Source organism: Carcharodon carcharias, chromosome 14, assembly GCF_017639515.1.
Source record: "Carcharodon carcharias isolate sCarCar2 chromosome 14, sCarCar2.pri, whole genome shotgun sequence".
Lineage (NCBI taxonomy): Eukaryota > Metazoa > Chordata > Chondrichthyes > Lamniformes > Lamnidae > Carcharodon > Carcharodon carcharias.
The window spans coordinates 31,255,686-31,276,516 of NC_054480.1; the positions used below are offsets into that span (position 1 = coordinate 31,255,686).

General features: G+C 40.7%; 1 protein-coding gene across 1 annotated transcript; it reads left to right on the forward strand.

Moving 5' to 3' along the window:
* Nucleotides 1-15,052: 15,052 nt before the first annotated feature.
* Nucleotides 15,053-20,831, forward strand: LOC121287187. The gene is made up of 2 exons (XM_041204816.1): nucleotides 15,053-15,251; nucleotides 19,609-20,831. Exons 1-2 carry the CDS (start codon nucleotides 15,112-15,114, stop codon nucleotides 20,147-20,149), a joined length of 681 nt encoding a protein of 226 aa, XP_041060750.1. The 5' UTR covers nucleotides 15,053-15,111; the 3' UTR covers nucleotides 20,150-20,831.

A 20,831-nucleotide genomic window follows, 5' to 3' on the forward strand; every position in this document is an offset into this window, starting at 1 on the left:
AAAGGTTATCCAGGGTAGATGGGAATGTGGAACTCAAAACATAAACAGATCAGCCATATGGCTAGCTAAAACTTTGGCGATCAAAACTGAAGACTGTCATTTTCAAAACTCCATTCTTTATTGTATGTTCTTCCAGATTTTGGACATTTAAAGGATAACATTAAAATTAAATCTGCATGAAAGTGATGTCATAGTTTATTTTTCAAGGGTCCTTTCTAGGTTTTCTTGCATAATTAAAAAAGAAAAGCTTTGCAAATTTGGAATAGCAAACATCTGTCCACACAACACCCCTGCTGTTTGACAGGGTGTTGCATAAATTCACCATTGTCAAATTCAAACTGTTCCAGATTGATTGCCATAACACTGGTATCAGTTCTGTCTAATGGAGCTTTAGTCTAGAAATGATACTGGATAAACAGTATTTAAGGAATTAAAACAAAGCCCAGAGCACAATTTCGAGTTAAACCATGATGGCAAGACAAGGGGTGATAAATACAAAATGATAAAAGGCAAGTTCAGTGCTGAAAACAGGAAGCACGTGATCACACAAAGTGAAAAATACCTGGAATAGTCTGAATGGGACAGTGGAAACAAACAGAAAATGGCACTAGGACACCAACACTTTTAGCATAAAAGCAAAATACTCCGGATGCTGGAAATCTGAAACAAGAACAGAAAATGCTGGAAAAACTCAACAGGTCTTACAGCATCTGTGGAGAGAAAACTCTGTTCTTCTCTCCACAGATGCTGTTAGACCTGCTGAGTTTTTCCAACATTTTTAGCATAATGTCTTTCACCTTACACTGTAATACTCCAGTAGTATAATTAAGTATTGACTTTGTATTTTGTTTTAATATGTTAAGCGCTAAATTTATTCTTATCCTCTGGTGCCTATCCACATTATCTTTATTTATTTTATTCTGTCCACAGCATGACTATGAGGACTATTTTACTTTCCAATCTGCAATAGCTTACACTGGTCTGTGCTGAATTTCATCTGTTTCTGTTCTGCTCATTTACAAGTTTTATCCAATTCCTTTTGTTGATCTGTTCTTGCTTTCTGAAATTTGACTGTCCATCCTTAGTATCATCCATAAATTTAACCAACTTGCAGTGGGTTTCTGAATCTAAGTCATTACTGTCAGAATAGTCAGAGCTCCAAGAAAAGCTTGGGCAGTTGGTTCCTCCCTTCCATTCTAGCATCTCTTATGGAACGATACAGCATAGAAGGAGGCCATTCAGCTCATTGTGCCTGTGCAGCTCTTGGAATGAGCTATCCAATTAACCCCACTCCTGTGCTCTTTCCCCATAGCCCTGACAAATGTTTGTTTACGAGTGTATATCCAATTCTCTTTTCTGACTAGCTCCTACTGCTTTCTTTAATTCAACTAATTCACAAGCAGATTTTTAACTAAATTTCTGTTAAATTCAGTTTCAGTGATGGCCTTACTTGAGTTTATTGGAAAATTTTTAGAAATCTAAGCAAACCATATCATATGGTTTACCACTGTCCACTTAAGACATCGCTGCTAAGAAAAGTTGAAGAGATTAGTCAGTCAAGATTATCCCCTTCTAAAGAATTGTGGGCTTTATATACCATATTATTGATGTACAGGTAATCCTCCCCACCGTTCCTGCTGGCAATGCAATTATTTTTTCCGGGCAAGACTAATGAGTTTGTAGTTAGATTACATTTGTCCTTTTTTAAAATATGGTCCTTTTTAGTGCTAAATCTGAATGACCACTTGTTAAAATACAATAGTGTTTATTTTTCAACCGTTCTTAAAAATTAAAAGCTGCAAATTTTTTCTTGTTTTTAGAGATATATATATAAAATTTATGCCTGGAAAATCTAAGCCAAGAGGTTACTGTATGGTGAGATAGCGAATAGCCACATCAGGTACTTTCTGACATGATCCAAATGATAGCAACAGCAGTTCCTGTTTAACTTAATACCGCAATGTTTCATAGGTTCTCAGCTTAAAAATGATAGTGATTTCAGTTGCATAGATCACTTACTTTATTGCATTCACCACTCAGTTCTTTTAATACAATAATTTTTTTATACCGTGCCCTGTGATGTGTTTGTACAGATACACTCTGTATTCAATCCTGTTAATGTTACAGGGTGCTGTAGGGGTAGATGGTGGCATAGTGGTCACTGGACTAGTATCCCAGACACCCAGACAGGCTAATGCTCTGAGGACATGTGTTCAAATCCCACAATGGCAGCTGGAGGAATTTAAACTCATTGAATAAAAAAAACCTGGAATTGTATTTTAGTCTATGGTGACCATGAAACTATCATCAATTGTTGGGAAATCTCATCTGGTTCACTAATGCCTTTTGGGGAAGGAAATCTACCATCCTTACCCAGCTTGACCTACATGAGATTCCAGACCCACAGCCAATGTGGCTGACTCTTAACTGCCCTCTGAAATGGCCTAGCAAGCTTCAAGGGCAATTAGGGATGGGCAACAAATGCTGGTCTTGCTAGCAACATAAACATCCCATGAAATAATAAATTAAAAACATGCTCTTGTTGTAGTCAGGTTTGCTAAAAACAGTGCCAACAATTGAGATACAGGCAACAATAGGAAGGAAGCTTGACCCAAGAAGAGGTAGAATGTTGAAAATAAATTCACAATTCAAATAATTTTTTAAAAATTCAACTGGAACAGAACAGCTTGGAAATTTTCCCTTAGCTTTGATCATAACTGGCAGCTGTCAAATATAGGAAGAGAGAAACAGCGGTTGAACCCATATTTATCACTTCTAAGGGGGTGGTGGAGGAGCACCTGCATGACAGAAATCTTAAGAGGCACACGGTATCAATGCTAAAGGAGAATATTCTGATTGTCCACTTGTGGACCTACCAACGCCCTTCAGGAGGCCAGTGTGCCTCACCTCACTGTGTACCTGCCTCCCATGTTTAGACTAGCTCCAACTGAGGCTGGATAGGTTGGTGCTGCCAGTGCAGGATGTTCCCGCTCCTCTGAAGCAGGGGATCAAATCTGGGCTGGATGCAGATTTCTCCTCAGATAAGGCTCACCCCAAGTAACTAACAAGCCCTGGAAACAACTGGCAAAGATCAGGAACTGATGCACCTGTATCTCGGCCTACAGGCCTCCAACTGCTCTGCCAAAAGTGTCATGCATCTGTTACTGTAGCAATGTATGAACTACACAACTTAACATGAAAGCTCACTAATGCTATTAAATATTAGAGACTAAAAATGAAACAGATTTGAAATTAAAACCAAATAATCATATGGAAGGAGACATGGGGCCTGAAATTCCTCAGAGTGGTAATCAGTGTCGGATTACTAATCTGCTCCTAGTTTTTTACCTGAATTTTTTTCCATTCTGTCTTTCCTGACCTTCTGACTCAGGCTGGGGTGGGAGGTGGAGGGGGAGGGGGGAGGGAGAGGTGGGGGAGGCGGGGGGTGTGGGGGGGGGTGGGAGATCCCATTAGTGCAGTGCATCCCTCAGGCTTAGCATCAAAGGGCAGCTCTGTTGAAGGGAGAGAGGCCATACCCCATTTTTTACGGCACTAGCTGCTGTAAACCAGGTAAGTTAAATGTCCATTGAAATGTAAGGATTTTTGCCAGGCCAGGAAGAAGGCAAGTGTATAAGGTAAAGGTGGGGGGGGGGGGAGGGGGGCGGCGTTTAGGGGGATGTGGGAGGTCAGGTGGAAGAGGTCGAGGGGGGTTTGGGTCTTGGGTTGAGTCGGGCCTCAGGGAAGGTGGGGCTGGGGTGGGTGTTGATTGGGTCTTGTCTCAGGTGCGGGAGAGGGGGTGTCGGGCCTCTGGGGAAAGGGGGGTGTGCGGTTTGTGCTGGATGTCAGGTCTTTGTGGGGGGGGCGTGGTGGGCTTGTCGGCCATGGGGGGATTGTGTTGGGTCAGGCCTGGGGGTGAGAATTGGGCCTGGCGGGTAGTGAGGGGGGGAAGGAGTCCCCATGGGGGTGGGGGAATCTGTGGGTTGGAGAGTTCCTGTCTGGGAGTGTAGTCCCTTGTGGATGGGGTAGTCCTGTGGGGGGTGGGGGGTGGTGAGTTGGGGTGTGGGGGGAGTGTTACGACCAGTTCCCAGGCCAGGTCCCCCAATTTGTTAACTTCCTGAATGGGACCCTAATTTTGTTAAGCTCCTGGGTAAGGAGGAATGACCTGTCTCCCCTTCTTTATTCAAACCCCTCGGTTGGTTGCAAGAAGGTTAAAAGAGATCCCTTCCCACCCCCCCTCCCCACCCTTAGATACCTTTTCTGAGTCCAAATGTATTTGCTTTAGAAGGAGCCAATTTAACCAGGCTTTCTTGAGTCAAAGAAAGAGTAAGTTTATTAGTTACTAAAAACCCGGAAAAAAAATAAAAACACAACACATACACACAGATCAGAAATGAGAAGTTGAGTCCAAATAAAAGTTAAAAAATATATACACATCAATCTTTGGCTTGTCCGTGAGGCATGGATGGCAAAATGTTTAATGACTCCAGTAGATCTGACTTTGGCAGTTTAGCAGTTGGTTTAGAGACACTTAGTTCTGCAGGTTGGCTGAAGAGGCTGACCTATTTCCTTTTTGTTTGTGGCTTTGCTGACTTGTCTCCGTAACAGAGAGATAGAGCCTTTGCCTGCAAGCTGCAGGGTTGCCTAGTTAATCTTCTTCTGCTGTGACTCTCTCAGCACACTGGCACACTAGAACACACTAGCAGACTAGCACACATAGATCAGGTCTGCAGCTAGCTTTTTAACACATTTCCTTGGAAGGGAAAAAACATGTCTTTCGTCCACAGTCCGCTTTCTTTCAACATCATTTCCACATTCTGAGATACAAATCAACAGAGATTGTTTTGGATGTCTGCTGAGATATGGCAATCAGTCTCCATAACAACAGAAAATTAAAGTTCAGTCTTTTGCATTTCATCTCTTCCTTTCAAGAGTCTCTGTCTGAAGTAGGCCTTCACATCATTTTAGGTGTGATATTCCATGTTCTCGCGGGACTGGGCAGTCAAGTATAAGCCACATAAGAGTTTTCCAGAAGGTGGTTACTTTACATTTTCAGCCATCTTTTGCTCAGTGTCTTTGCTTGTATGTCAGTTTAACAAGCACATTTCTTCCTTAAAAAAGTTCAATATGCCCATAAGTAATTCAGGGCTGTAATCCACTGTTGCGACAGGAGACACCTGGGGGTTCGGTGGGGTTGGGATGGGGTAGTCCTGTAGCGGGGAGTAGCCGGGTGGGTTTGAGACTCTTGTGGTGGGGTCAGGGTGGTGAGGGAGTCCTGTGGGTGGGAGTAGTCAGGGGTGTGGGGGGAATCCTGTGGGCCTGTATAATAGTTACCCAGAAGTTAGAAGAAGTTTTAACTCTTCTAACTTTTTCTGTATAACCATTGATGTAACCCAGTCAGAGCTATCCGTAGTTTGCAATTTAAATTGTATTTTCAGATGGTTCCCAATGCAGGGTAATTGTCTGGGGGATGTTTGCACTTAATTCAAGGTGATTGGTAAAAGGATTAGTGGGGACATGAGGAAAAACTTCATCACCCAGAGGATGGAATTTGCTGCCTGGAGGTTGAGGCAGAAACCCTGGATCTGCACCTAAAATGCTATAACCTGCAAGGCTACAGATCAAGTGCTGGAAGGTAGGATTAGAAAGGGCGGCTAGATTTTATTTTTTTTCTTTAGCCAGCGCAGACACGATGGGTTGAATGGCCTCTTTTCTATGGTTCTAAACTAAACCTTACTGTGAGCTTCCAAAGGGTTTCCCCAGTGCATCTTTGGGTAACCCCAATATGACACCCCTGAGCCCAGAAGTATGATGTCTTGCACATTGTGAACAACTTTCAACTCTGTTTTGTCAACAGAATGCTGACTTCACTACAAATCCATTTTATAGTAGATTAGTTGCTTTAACAAGTTACTTTGGAAACAAAGTGTTAAAAGAATATTTCAATGATGCAGCAACATGACTAAACCTGGATTTGGGGTGCTGGAAATTTAATGTTACAAATACCATACATTCTCATGCTTGCAGTTTATTTCTCAAGTTTATATTAAAAAAAACAGGAAACCTAGACTTTTCTTTGTTGAATTTCAAAACTAAATAATAATCTGATAGCTTATATCACCTTCAAGTGAAACACTCATTAACTAAACTGCAATTTATTTTGAAATGGATTTCTCATGAACATACAACAGGGTGAGTTTTAATGCAAGACAACCAAATCTAATTTTAAAATTCATTATTCAGCACTAATCTATGGTTCTTCTAGTCAGTAAGTGGCAGAGAAGGAAGACTTGGTGTAGAAAACCTCTTCATTCAATTTGTCAGTTAATTGGTGAATTATACTTGTCACATGTAACAATTTCTTCCATATGTAGTTTTCCCAAAAATGCAGATAATTATATTTCCATCGGATCAGTTATAAATGGACACAAGAATAATATCATCCAGTTGATTAACCAGCTGCCATTATCACAATGCTCATAAGTGAATAACAGGTTAGTGTTTGGGCAAAAAATACTAGGGAATATCTGGTACCCAACAAACTTCACCCCGGCCGGGAATCAACAGAAGGGAGGAGCGGAGAAAATTGGAGAGTAAAGAAAAATAGCTGGGATTGTGTTGAGCTTTCACTTTGTGTCATTAATCACTGAATTATGGAACATATTTTTAATGTGTTTTAAAACTCTCTCCTGAAGTGTTTGGACATTTGTTACTGATAATTCTAAGATGTAATTAATAGCGGACTCTTCTGCTGGCCAACGAGATTTTCAACTTAAGTCACTTTGAAACAATTATCACTAGTTATAATATTTAACTTTCCGTTAACACTTTTTCTAGATTAGGCAGGTCAGTCAAAATATCTCTGTTTTTATTTTTGGTTATTCCCTCCTCTCCCAGAGTGTTGACTCCTTCCAAGGATACAATATGCAACCAGTCAACTGTCAGCATCTTGACCTATCATTGATTATTTGCGTGGGACTCAGCAGTTGGTGTCAACAACTTAACCAACCAGGGCCTTACTGATAAAAACAAAAAAACTGCGGATGCTGGAAATCCTAAACAAAAACAGAATTACCTGGAAAAACTCAGCAGGTCTGGCAGCATCGGCGGAGAAGAAAAGAGTTGACTTTTCGAGTCCTCATGACCCTTCGACAGAACTTGCGTTCGAGTCCAAGAAAGAGTTGAAATATAAGCTGGTTTAAGGTGTGTGTGTGGGAGGCGGAGAGATAGAGAGACAAAGAGGTGGGGGGGGGGGGTGGTGTGGTTGTAGGGACAAACAAGCAGTGATAGAAGCAGATCATCAAAAGATGTCAACGACAATAGTACAATAGAACACATAGGTGTTAAAATTAAAGTTGGTGATATTATCTAAACGAATGTGCTAATTAAGAATGGATGGTAGGGCACTCAAGGTATAGCTCTAGTGGGTTTTTTTTTATATAATGGAAATAGGTGGGAAAAGGAAAATCTTTATAACTTATTGGAAAAAAAAGGGAAGGGGGAAACAGAAAGGGGGTGGGGATGGGGGAGGGAGCTTACGACCTAAAGTTGTTGAATTCAATATTCAGTCCGGAAGGCTGTAAAGTCCCTAGTCGGAAGATGAGGTGTTGTTCCTCCAGTTTGCGTTGAGCTTCACTGGAACAATGCAGCAAGCCAAGGACAGACATGTGGGCAAGAGAGCAGGGTGGAGTGTTGAAATGGCAAGCGACAGGGAGGTTTGGGTCATTCTTGCGGACAGACCGCAGGTGTTCTGCAAAGCGGTCGCCCAGTTTAAATGCATTTCCCCCAACTTAGTCTACTGCATTCGTTGCTCCCAATGTGGTCTCCTCTACATTGGAGAGACCAAACGTAAACTGGGCGACCGCTTTGCAGAACACCTGCGGTCTGTCCGCAAGAATGACCCAAACCTCCCTGTCGCTTGCCATTTCAACACTCCACCCTGCTCTCTTGCCCACATGTCTGTCCTTGGCTTGCTGCATTGTTCCAGTGAAGCTCAACGCAAACTGGAGGAACAACACCTCATCTTCCGACTAGGGACTTTACAGCCTTCCGGACTGAATATTGAATTCAACAACTTTAGGTCGTAAGCTCCCTCCCCCATCCCCACCCCCTTTCTGTTTCCCCCTTCCCTTTTTTTTCCAATAAGTTATAAAGATTTTCCTTTTCCCACCTATTTCCATTATATAAAAAAAAACCCACTAGAGCTATACCTTGAGTGCCCTACCATCCATTCTTAATTAGCACATTCGTTTAGATAATATCACCAACTTTAATTTTAACACCTATGTGTTCTATTGTACTATTGTCGTTGACATCTTTTGATGATCTGCTTCTATCACTGCTTGTTTGTCCCTACAACCACACCCCCCCCCCCCCACCTCTTTGTCTCTCTATCTCTCCGCCCCCCACACACACACCTTAAACCAGCTTATATTTCAACTCTTTCTTGGACTCGAACGCAATTTCTGTCGAAGGGTCATGAGGACTCGAAACGTCAACTCTTTTCTTCTCCGCCGATGCTGCCAGACCTGCTGAGTTTTTCCAGGGCCTTACTGAGCCTGATTCTGTCCGCATCCAATTTGACACACTCAGTGGACTCACGGGAAAGTTCACTGGATGGCAAACAGAATTTTTCCCTTCCTAATTCCTTGGCAACGGGGCCAAATCTCATGCTGCTACCAAGGTCAGCAAATTCATTACATGAAGAATGAACCTGAGCTTTCCCAGTCTGTATAATTCAACGATTTGTTGCCTAAACTAATTGATCCATTTTTATTAGAAATGGGAAATTCAAAGCTATCAGGGACACTTTACTGTAATGCTGACCTCTCCAGAAAGTCTTTAAAGGGAACTGACTTAATTACAGTATGATAATAAATTTGATTCATTTGGAGAGAGAAGGCAAGGTGAGAAAATCCTTAGCAGCAGTTCACCAATGTGACATTATGATGTGATCTAAAGCAATTCTGCATTTTTTAATAAACTGCTAAACATTTTCTTGAAAACTTTGTCCTTTTTAAACAAAAAGTATTGATTTTACTGTTAATTGTGCTATCACAGTTTATCCATAGTAATTAAAAAAATAAACTAAACCTACTACAAGAATATGTTATAATGCACCTGAAAGTTTAAGATACTATAAACAACGTATCACACCTTAAAACTATCTATAACCAGTAGGAGAATTTCTATCATTGCATACAGCATTTGTGTTCAATGGTGGAACAATGTGCACTGTAAAATATTCATGAATACCCACTCTTTCAAATTTCTATTCTAAACCACCATTTAATCCCATGTTAGTCAATTGACAAGTAGCTAAGGTGAATCCAACACACAGCATAACTCCCATAAACAGTTCTAGCAAGGTTTCATACGAACATACAAATTAGGAGCAGGAGTAGGCCACTCGGCCCCTCGAGCCTGCTCCACCATTCAATGAGATCGTGGCTGATCTGAATGTAACTTCAATCTCACAGTTGGAGTGTTTCAGCTCGGAAGAGAGATTAGATAGGTTGGGGTTGTTTTCCTTAGAGCGGGAAGGCTGAGGGGGGACCTGATTGAGGTGTACAAAATTTTTCCTGTTAGTGGAGGGGTCAATAACCAGGGGGCATAGATTTAAGGTAAGGGGCAGAAGGTTTAGTGGGGATTCAAGGAAAAACTTTTAACCCAGAGGGTGGGGGGTATCTGGAACTCATTGCCTGAAAGGGTGATAGAGGCAGGAACCCTCACAACACTTAAGAAGTATTTAGATGAACACTTGAAACAGCGTAGCATACAAAGGCTATGGGCACAGTGCTGGAAAATGGGATTAGAGTAGATAGGGTTTGATGACCTGCATGGATATGATGGGCTGAAGGGCCTCTTTCTGTGTTGTAAAACCCTATGACTCTTCCTGCCTACCCCGGATAACCTTTCACCCTCTTGTTAATCAAGAATCTATCTAGCTCTACCTTAAAAATATTCAAAGACTCTGCTTTCATCGGCTTTTAAGGAAGAGAAAATACTCACAACCCTCTGAGAAAAAAATTCTCCTAATCTCTGTCTTAAATGAACGACTCCTTATTTTTAAACAGTGACCTCTGGTGAGCAAAAGGAGCTCTGCCCCCTGCTCAGCTGCTGGTTGGTTGGGAATTTGTCCATGGTGTATGATTTTAAAAAAAAGGATTAAAAAACACAGCTCTTGTTCAGATGTATCCAAATATTTAAGCATCTTTAAGTCAATTTCTATTGACAATTAATTTAATTAATTAAAATTTTCAGGTTAAATTTAAGTGTTTAAAAAATGGAACTAATTCATTTGGAAAAAGTTGGACCTCAAAAATGCAGATAAATTCAGAAAAACCAACTTACATTTTTATATAGCACATTTAACCTAATAAAACCTCCCACGGTTTAACAGGAGTGATATCAATAAAAAGACTGCACCACAGAAGGAGATATCAGGACACAGATCAAAAGTTTGATTGAAGGGATAGCTTTTAAGGCACATTTTTAAAATGGAGTGAAAGGTTGAGAAGCAGAGAGGCTTAGGAAGAGAATTTCAGAGCTTAGGGCCAGGACAGCTGAAAGTACGACTGCCAATAGCAGAGTGATTAAAATCAGGGATGCATAAGAGGCTAGAATTGAAGGAGTGCAGAGATCTCACAGGCTTTTAGGAGCGGAGGAGGTTACTGAGTTAGGGAGGTGCGAGGCCATGAAAGGAGTTGGAAACAAGGATGCAAATTTTAAATCTAGACATTGACTTACATTGGCAATGAGTTGAGGGATTATGGGTGAACGAGATTAGGATCAACTGAAGAAATGGGCAACAGGGTTATGAAGCAGCACAAGTTTATGTAAGGTGGAAGATGGAAGGTTAGCCAGGGGTGTATTAGAATAGTCAAGTCTTGAGGTAACATAGGTATGGATGAGGGTGTCAGTAGCACACAATCTGAGGGTTGGAGTCAAGCCATGTTATGGAGGTAGATGTAGACTATCTTGTCATGGTCTTAATATATAGTCAGAAACACATTTCTGGTCAAACACAACACCAAGATTCTAAAGGACCTTACTCATCTTAAGACAGTTGCCACAAATGGAAACAGCAGCCAGAGTACAGATTTTGTGGCAAGGAATAGGACAATGGCTTCGGTCTTCCCAATATTATGCTGCAGGAAATTTCTACTCACCCAAAGTTGGATGTCATTTATTTAATTAACTGAATGTTAATTCCTCAGCTTCAGTGGTGGGATTTGATCCAGGATCAATAATCCAGGTCTCCGGATTACTAGTGCCATAACATAACCACTATGCTACTACCATTTCCCATGTGTAGCATGCATGGCGGCAGCAGCAGGTGACGTTGGACCAATGCTTTACACCACCGCGCATTTCCTAATTTCAGGTCTAGGTCTGTTATAGGTCAATTGATAAGAGATTTATTTCTACAATTAATCAACAACTCATTGCCTCATATGACTGTCAGGATGATCAAAGGATTGATCAACTATGGTCTTTTTTCATCTGGCAATTCCTATGGTCTGGCCAGAAAGATGAATGCAACAGGTTATGAATGGGAGAATTTTCTCTCCATCTGATGGGCTGGTCGGGAACGGCCACAGGCAGGCACGGAGCCAATTGCCGCCTATCGGCTACATGCTGCCATTTTACGTGGGCGGATCAATTAAGGCCCGCCTAGCGTGACGTGCGCCCGCTAGCACTCAGCGCTACCTGAGCGGGTGGGGGAGGAGGGAGAGTCAGGGCCTGCGCTCTTTCCTGTGTGTGCGAAACAGCACAGAAATCTCCGAGGCACAGAGCAAATAAAAAAGTTAAAAATCATTTACACATGTCCCCTCATGAGCTGGGACACGTTTATCAATTGTTTAAAAATAAATTTATTAATGTAATAAACCCTTCATGAAACCTCATCCCATCCATGGATGAGGTTTCTTGGAAAATGCGAAGGCTGCCTGGGCTCTTTGCCTGCCCACCAACCGTAAGTTTGGACACGCAGCCCCGATGATTACTTTAATTAGTTTATTAATGGCCTTAACAGGCCTTTGACAGTTCGGCAGGGCGCACAGCTGACTCTGATGCGCGCCCACCGAACTAGAGATCAGAATGATGCGTGGTGACGTTGGGACGCACGTCTTGAAGTCATTGAGTGTCATTTTATGTGTTGGCGTGCAGGGCCCACCCCCGCCGAACAGAAGATTCTGCCCTTAAGCTTTTTTAAAAATTGCAACCAGAGAAAGAGATTGTGAAGGTCATTTTCAACTATCTGAATGTGTGCACTTCACTGTGTGTAAGTCTGTAACAAGTGCCAGTTGGGAAATCTTTGAGATTAGAGCCGTGCATTATAGTCTTGTATTATTTGAGAAACCATTGATTTTCATATTAGCCAATTAGATGATTAAGAGTTGCATTTGTGACAACACTTTGTGTGGCATTTTAAAGGTAATGATCTGGAATGCATGATCTGAAAGGGTAATGGAAACAGATTCAATAAAACTTTTTCATGAGGGAATTTGTTACAAAATTGAAGTGTAAAAAATGACTGATATGGGGAAAGAGCAAGGAAGTGGGACTAATTGGATAGATCTTTCAAAGAGCTGACATAGACATGATGGACCAAATGACCACCTTCTGTGCTACATCATTCTATGATTATGCATAGAGAGACAATTGCAACTTTGCTCCACACCTAACTAGGGAAGACTGACATTTGCTAATATTATAAATATTAGCCACATAACATTACCTAAAGATGTTACCCTGAGAAAAATCCATAGTTAAGTGTATTTATTGATCACAATGTCAACTTGACTCCAGTCCTAATAAATGGGGCTCTTATTTCTTAGTCAATGGGATTAATGTTCAAGCATCATCCTAAGTATTAGCTACACAGTCTAAGTTGATTTCCTTACATTACAACAGTAAGTACACTTGTAAAAGCACGTTTTATAGTTGCAAAGTGCTTTGGGACATATTAAGGTTGTGAAAAGTGCTATATAAATAAGAATTCTTTCATAATGTTTCAATATGGCAATGTTTGAGTGCTACAAAAAGAAGTAAGTCTTCAAATAATACTGTTTGGTTTCTACGACATGAGAAGAACTCCAACACCGTATGCACATAACTTTATCCTTATAGCTATTTTTAAAAATGGACCTTTTGCTACAAGTCACCTGACCACAGGGTTGACCCTTTGCCTGAGAAACACAAAGGATTCTTTGCTCAGCTCTGGAATCTCACACCTCATTGTACAGACCTCTTGTAATCACAAATGGCCTGGAGACTTGCACATCAGAATTCATTATGACTACAGAGTTGCTAAAAGACACATATCACAACTGGGGCGGGACCAGGCCAAGTTCAAACGGGATGTCATTTGCATCTGATAAGCTTACCTTGTTAGTGGAGTCAGTGGGTCTGACTAGAAAATGGATTCCCAAAGACCAGACCCTCAGTATAGATTATAGCTTTTTCAACCATTAGTAACTGGGACATTATCAGCCCTGAAATCAAAACCAATTCTAGATGCTGATTAACATCCTCTTTGAAGTCATTGTGGCGAAGGAAGGTCACATGACTTGTGACCAATTTGAAATCCCTCTGTGCCTTTGAAAACAGAGAACTAGTCAGCTGCTGTTTTAACATCCAACTGGTGAGCCACCAAGAAGCAGGTCCCTCCAGGCAGAACAACAGCCTGTACCTTGAAGCCTGTCTCTGCTGGAAGATTTCGTACCATCGCCTACAGAACTGGCCCAGTCTCTGCATACCTAATTCATCTTGCAGACAACTGAAAAGCGAATAATACAACTCCGCTTGTCAGCCAGCTGAACTCAAACACCTAACTCAAAAGTGAAAGAAATTCCTCATTGGACTCTGGAAATCATGTGAACAAATATTCATTTCAGTGGTTTTTGTACTGTAAAACTCCTTTTCTCTATCCCCCTTTACTGTATGTGTGTGTGTGTTTGGAGTGGGACGCTGTGAACACTCCTTCTCCTGGGTCTTGAATGTAAAAAATAAATTAACCTTCTGAGTTAATCCTAACGAAATTGCTGTGGATTATTAGTAAATTGGATCACAAAAAAGGATTGGGAAAACATGCCACTGCATATTTTAAAAACTAATTCAAAACAGACAGGTGGTAAGAGGAAATAAATACAATAATCCTGTGTCCATAACAATACATTAAACCGAGACTCAGGCTGCCTATGCTAAGGTTAAAACTGTCCAGTGGGTGTTTTTTCTTTATCCAATATCAAGATATTTGCATTGCTGGCAAAGCAAATATTTATTGGCCTTGAGAGTCTCTTGGTGTCAGGACTTCCAGATGAACTGCTGACAATAGCTTGATACAGATGTAGCTTGCTAGGCCATTTCATAGGGAAGCCGAGAGAAACCATTTGATTGTAGGGCTGCCAACTGTCTCGAATTGCTCAGAATGGGACATGAAACTCTAGCATTGCTACAAGCAGCCCAGCCCTTTTAAACTCATTGGAGCAGCACCCCTCTTCCCTGACATCAACTTGGTGATGTCAACAACCCACAATCACAAATAAACAGGGCCTACTAGTGCTCCAGGAATAGTGTGCAGGGAGGTGAGGGAGATCGAGGGTATGAATTGGGAGCCTGCATGGGGAATACAGTGGGAGCCCAGGAGCGCCAGGAGGGTGAGGGCAGAGGAGTCATGTTATTGGCTAGGTGGGTAAGGGCTGCAGGTTATTTCCTTTAAATTACAATAGCCTGATGCTTTCTGATCACTGTTATTGTTATCAGATTTACATTTCTAATTTTTTGAAACTGAATTCAAATTCTAAAATTGAAGTGGTTTGAACGCCACTTGTTAGGATTGTTATTTTTTCTCTCAGTAACACAATGTTAGCATATTATATCATAAATGTGTAGTAACTGGCACAACTATAGGTAGGTATGTGACTACCAGAGGGAGAGGCTAATGCAATCTCCACGCTCCAGACAATGGGAAGCCTGGCGCTCTGCTGTGTGTGTTTCCAGGTTCACCCCCAGGGTGAGAGTCCGGCCGATCCTCCGGGCGGCAGGGGGCGCAGAACCGCGGTTCCTGTCTGCGACGACAGTGAATGGGGTGTCGCGGGTCACCGAGAGATGGAGACCCAGTGCAGGCAGTTCCACTGCTATCAGTTCGCGGCTGATGAGGTGTTTCAACGAGGCTTGGCTCAGCTTGGAGAGACGGTGCGGGAATCGGAAGAGCGGCTCCTCGAGGCGATGATCTACTATTACTCCAGGTAGACGGTTAGAGAGGGCGGTCCGGGAGCAGGCCGCACACAGCCTCAGTGCCCCTCCCCCCCCATCCGTTGGCATCCGCGCATGCACCTCACACCCGTCCAGCCAGTCGCGCATGCGCCCTGGTTATATTGTTGTGCCTCAGTCTCTGACCTGGCAGAGTTCGATTTCAATTCCACCACTGCTTTAACCAGCTCCACCACCTCTAAGGTTAAACCCGAAATGCTTAAGCGCATTTGCCACTTTTGTTAGTCATAAACTTTATTCTTAACAGCTCCTCCCCTTCTGTTTGTATATTTCTATCCGACTCTACCTCTCTCTGAAATGTTTTATCCTCCATTCCTTTGTTCTGCTATTCTGCGGGGAGAGACAGCGCTGATCTTTCCTCCTGGATGACAGCAGTTTCTCTACACGTGGACACTTTCAACAAAAGGAAGACTGCAATGACAGATATCTGGAGCTAATAGGAAATGGCAGAAATGCATAGCAAGTCAGTGAGCACCAGTCAAGGGAAAAGACAGGTTATGGTGTAATACAAATTAGCGAAAGAGAAACAAAAAATTGGTGAATTAAAAAGTGATGTTAGTCAGAAGTGTCTCCACATGAAGAGTGTAGTTGATTACCACTGTTGGCTGCATTCAGTTGCAGAAAATGGGCAGTATCGCAACGCTTTTAAAATGTAGGTCTACATCTGTCATCAGATCCTCTTGTGGCAATGCTAAATATACAACCCTGTTCCCGTGTGTTTGCACTGCTTTGCACACTAAAGGTGTTTTTTTGAAAATAAGAAGGAGAGGCCATTTCTGTGAGACAGGGACAAACAAATTAGTAAAGATAGCAGTAGGAAGTGCATAAAACAACTGAACAGCAAAATAAGTTAGAACTCTTTAAGGATGAAGGACCCTTTACGTTTTTAATACCAGTATTTATTTTTTGGTGATCTGGATTCTGCCAAACACAAACATTTATCAACATTGGTCTCCCGTTCAAGCTTTGGAGAAACCTATACTCATCTGTTTTGCGAATGCATTTGCCCAACATGGAGTGTGTACATTCTTCCTGTGGGGATATATCCCAAGTACTTGGCTCCAAGGAACGTAGGTATGGATTGGCAAAGCTAAAGCCTAGAGAGCCCCAAATCCGGCATATAATTTTGAGTCATCATCTTGTCTAAACAACCCTGCACACTTCCCTCCAAAGAAGAGTCATTAGTTGGTTGTTAAGCAACTGACAAGCACAGCTTTACCCCCTTGCTTAGTAGCAGGTAAAAGGAGCTCCTCAAATGCATTACAGTGAGCATGCAACTTATTATAAAATGGAGTGCATTGACACCCTTTTGATTACAGCACAGACACACAGCTACTCTTTGAACGGTGATTCCACCAGTTGCATGTGAGAAGCTTTAGCACAATTCTGGATGCACTTCAGAAGGAATGTTGCATTGTAGGATTTGTCTGCCTTTCATTAGTATTACAATCCGATTAGGGACCATTAACATTCAAAAATAAATCTGAGTACTTGGCTTTAAACAATAGAACTATGCCACAAGATTTCACTTTTTAAACAAAACAAACTTTATAGTATATAAGAGAATTAATAAAACGAGCACCATTAGCTTAATAAGAGTTTATATCTATGTCTGTATGCACTAGGTTTGCTTTTCTTCCATCAAGAAATCTCTTATAAATCAATCTTACAGTTATTTACTTATGTAGGGACCACCCATAAGTTTGCCATAGTCCTTTAGTGAATTCTTCTCAGCTCCAGCTATTCTCAAAGCTAAAACTTTCATTTTCCCCTGCTTGACTGTGGGGACCTCAATCACTCATTCTGGTTACTTTTCCAATATTTCAGAGGAAAGATGGTGGTACAATGGTAATGTCACTGGACTAGTAATCTAAAGGTCTGGCTAATGCTCTGGGGAGATGGGTTCAAATCCTACCACGGCAGTTTGTGGAATTTAAATTCAATTGGAATTCAAATTTAATCTCAGTTTTCATCTCTATCATCCATTGCTGTAAAAATCTATCTGGTTCACTAATGTCCTTTAGGGAAGGAAATCTGCCATCCTTACCTGGTCTTGCTTATATATGATTCCAGGCCCAAAGCAATGTGGTTGACTGTTAACTGTCAAGCTATTCAGTTGAGGACAATTGGGGATGGGCAACAAATGCTGGCTTTGCCAGTGACACCCACATCCCATGAAAGAATTTTTAAAAAACTTCCAATCTAATCTGCTGGTTACTTTCTTTTGCAACAAGGCACTGTGACCTGCTGTAGATTCTACAACTAGTTTCAATATTCAAACTGGGATTAAGCCTCACCCACCTTCCACGTGGTTAATGATTAAGTTGGTGTTTAACTCTGCTTACTATGTAGAGTTTATTTTGGCTAACCTCTCTCAGAGAGCTGCAAACCACATAAGGTTCAAACTGCAACTAAAAATCTCTCCCAGCAAACATCCAGATAATTGAAACCAGAGAATGTTTCTAAGCTCTATCCATCTTCATTATGACATAGCCTGCTCTGGGCTCTCATCAAATTGACCTTCAAATTCATTATCCCTCATTTACAATTTTTTTTGATCTAATTAAGTAAATGGGTTTTATAACCTTTCAGGATTCACTGACTGCTTTAAAACTAATTTAGCCATAACTCACAAAACAAAAACATCTCTCTAGACTACACTTCTTTGCAAGCAGAAAAGACATCATGTCTTCAGTTCTCCCGCTAAGTAAGCTCACCTAATGTTTTAAGATCTTACCTTTCTAGTTGATAAAAGTTAGGGCCATGTTAAGAGGTTAAGTGTAATAGATTCCAAGCTGCTTTACTTTTATTTATCCCATGTTCTACAGTTAAACTTTAATTCCTAAAACTAGAATTTATATACTAAAACACATGGATCATGAACTAGATATTCACAACAGTAGGAGGTTAAATTGAGGCCCTATTTGCCTATTCGCCAGTTCTAGTAAGTCTAATAGATATTAAAAGATCCAGAGGCACTATATGAAGAGAAAGTTGTCCTCAAAGACAGTCAACTCTTAAAAAATATCACCAAAATAAAATTTACTAGTTCCCCATCTCATGATTGCTTATGGGTCTTCACCAGCATAGAATGCTGCTGTATTTGTTTATGAGATTACTATACTTCAAAAGCATTGTATGAAATGCTTTGAAACAAGAGGCACTAAATAAGTGAAGATTACACTATTTATTATTATTTTATTTCTGTGTGAATGCAACAATTTGATATTACAGTATAAAAGTTTTCTGCTATATGCTGCATCCTACTGTATTTTGAGGTATTGGAAAACATTGATCAGATTAGCTGAAAGTGGGCCTAGATCTTGCGGCTTAAATTTTCAGCATCAAAAAGAAACACAGCACTATTTCCCTCCTTTTTCCCATCTCCCTCCTTTGTGATGCAAACATCACCACACCCAAGTAAGTTTACTTATCTGTGGTGCAGTAGCAGATAACTTGCGTTTGTAAAAATAATTGCTGTGCAAAGTTTAGAGTTAACACTTTCACCTTTTGGTGTGACCGTGACACCATTTGATTCTTGATTCAGTAGAAAGGAACAGGTGGAGAACATAATACAAAGCTTCCACCCATACACCAACTGAACCAATGTAAGTCCCATACTAACTGTGCCTGATGTTGCATATTATGACAGTTACTGTACGGTAGCTGATGTGTCTGATGGTTTATGCAACTAATTAAAAACTAATGTCAAATTATTACCATAGTTATCCAAATAATTGTGCCTGTGTTTTTTTCTACCTGTGATGCTTAACCTACAAAAATAGTAGAAGAATGGAGATTTCCAGAATTTCCAATGATGTCTATACAAATGATAACCTGGAAAAACTCTCCATTTTGATTGACGCTGAGCATCAGAGAATCATAGAATAGTACAGCACAGAAAGAGCCATTTGATCCATTGAGCCTGCATCCTACATCAAAAAATAAGCAATATTCCTGTACTCAAAATCAAGGAATCCTATTTGTGCAAATTACATACAATGTTTTCCTTTTAATAAGATGAGAGATAATAATGTGGTGACAAAACCAAGGTTGACATCAAGTACCTGAGGGATGGGGTTGATTATCAATGTCAAAGTGTACTGCCTTGAAACATATTTCAGAAAACACTTCTATATAAAAATAAAAATGCAGCTTTTTTTAAGTTTACTTCACTGTTTCCACATTTTGGGGGGATATTGTGACACTGTTAGTTCTTGCTTGCGTTAGGATAGGAAATAACATCTGTATTTATTTTGACAGATTAGCACTCCATGTGTATATATATATATGTATGTATATATGATATATAAAAATCCCAACTTTTTCCAGGTTTATTGGACCCATTGACCTTGAAAGCTACAAAGAATGGCTTTCCTCACAAATTACTGATGCCAAGAATCAGAATAACTTAGCTGCAGAGGAAGATATGACAAAGGCTTTTGAGAAGCTACTCAGACAGACTCCGAGTGATCTAGGAGAAAATGACCAATCAGCTACAATAGAAACCACAAAAGTCTGTCACACACCACCCATAGATCAACAAGAAGATAAAATGAAGGATGCAAAACTGTATTTTCAGATTAGTAAAGAAATAGATGGTAAATCTTACAATGCTCCTTATGAACTAACAGAGAACAGTCAAACAAAGGCATCCCATGAAAATAGAACAATTGGTGACATTCCAAATCTTTCTTCTATGACCACAGAAATGAATGAAGCAAGCTGCACCCTATCTTTCTCTCAAGTACTTCATCTTGTGCAAAGTGGACAAGAAATTCCTGACATTCATAAATGGAACATTACGTCAACCAATAGTATGCCTACTGTTTCACAAATGGCAAGGAAGCCCAAACCTTGGGAAAGTGTCTAATATTTTTATTCACAGTATTTAATTAAAATAAGGAAATGGCCTTAATTTATGACAATTGATGCAGTTTACCGGAATTAAAATACAGGCATAAGTAGTTTCAGCTGATTTAGAGGCAGAATTGTGGGCTTCCAGCTGAAGTTTGAATCTTTGCCGAGGCAGGAATTTGAAGTTGGCTACCAGATTTCCCCAGTTCCATTGGACACAAGGCTTCTGCTCTAAAGGTTTCCATTGTGAGAAAATGAATGTCCAGTTATTCACCTGCAGAGCTTGTATTCTTCTTAATTACAAGAGATGCTGTTGATTCAGAATATTCTACCTTCCTGCCTGAAGAATAATCACAGGAGGTGATGATGTCGGAGAGAAGAGGAAAGCAGATAATAGATCTACAGCATGTATAATTGAAGATTCAGTTATAAAATTGAATGCTGTTACTGTATCTTTTCCCTAATTTTTGTAACAAATGGCATTTGTTGATTGATCACTGCTGCTTGTTTTATCTGTTTTAGATAATCCTCAATTTTGTGTGTGTCATAAGCCAAGTCTATATTTTATAGAAATGATAGGGTTAATTGCTTCCTTTGAAGATGTGGCAGTGAAGGTGAGAGATGCCTTTCTTCTTTGAACTGTGCTGCCTGAGAGCATGGAATAAATTGACAAATGCTTTTAAGTGCTTGGCACAAAA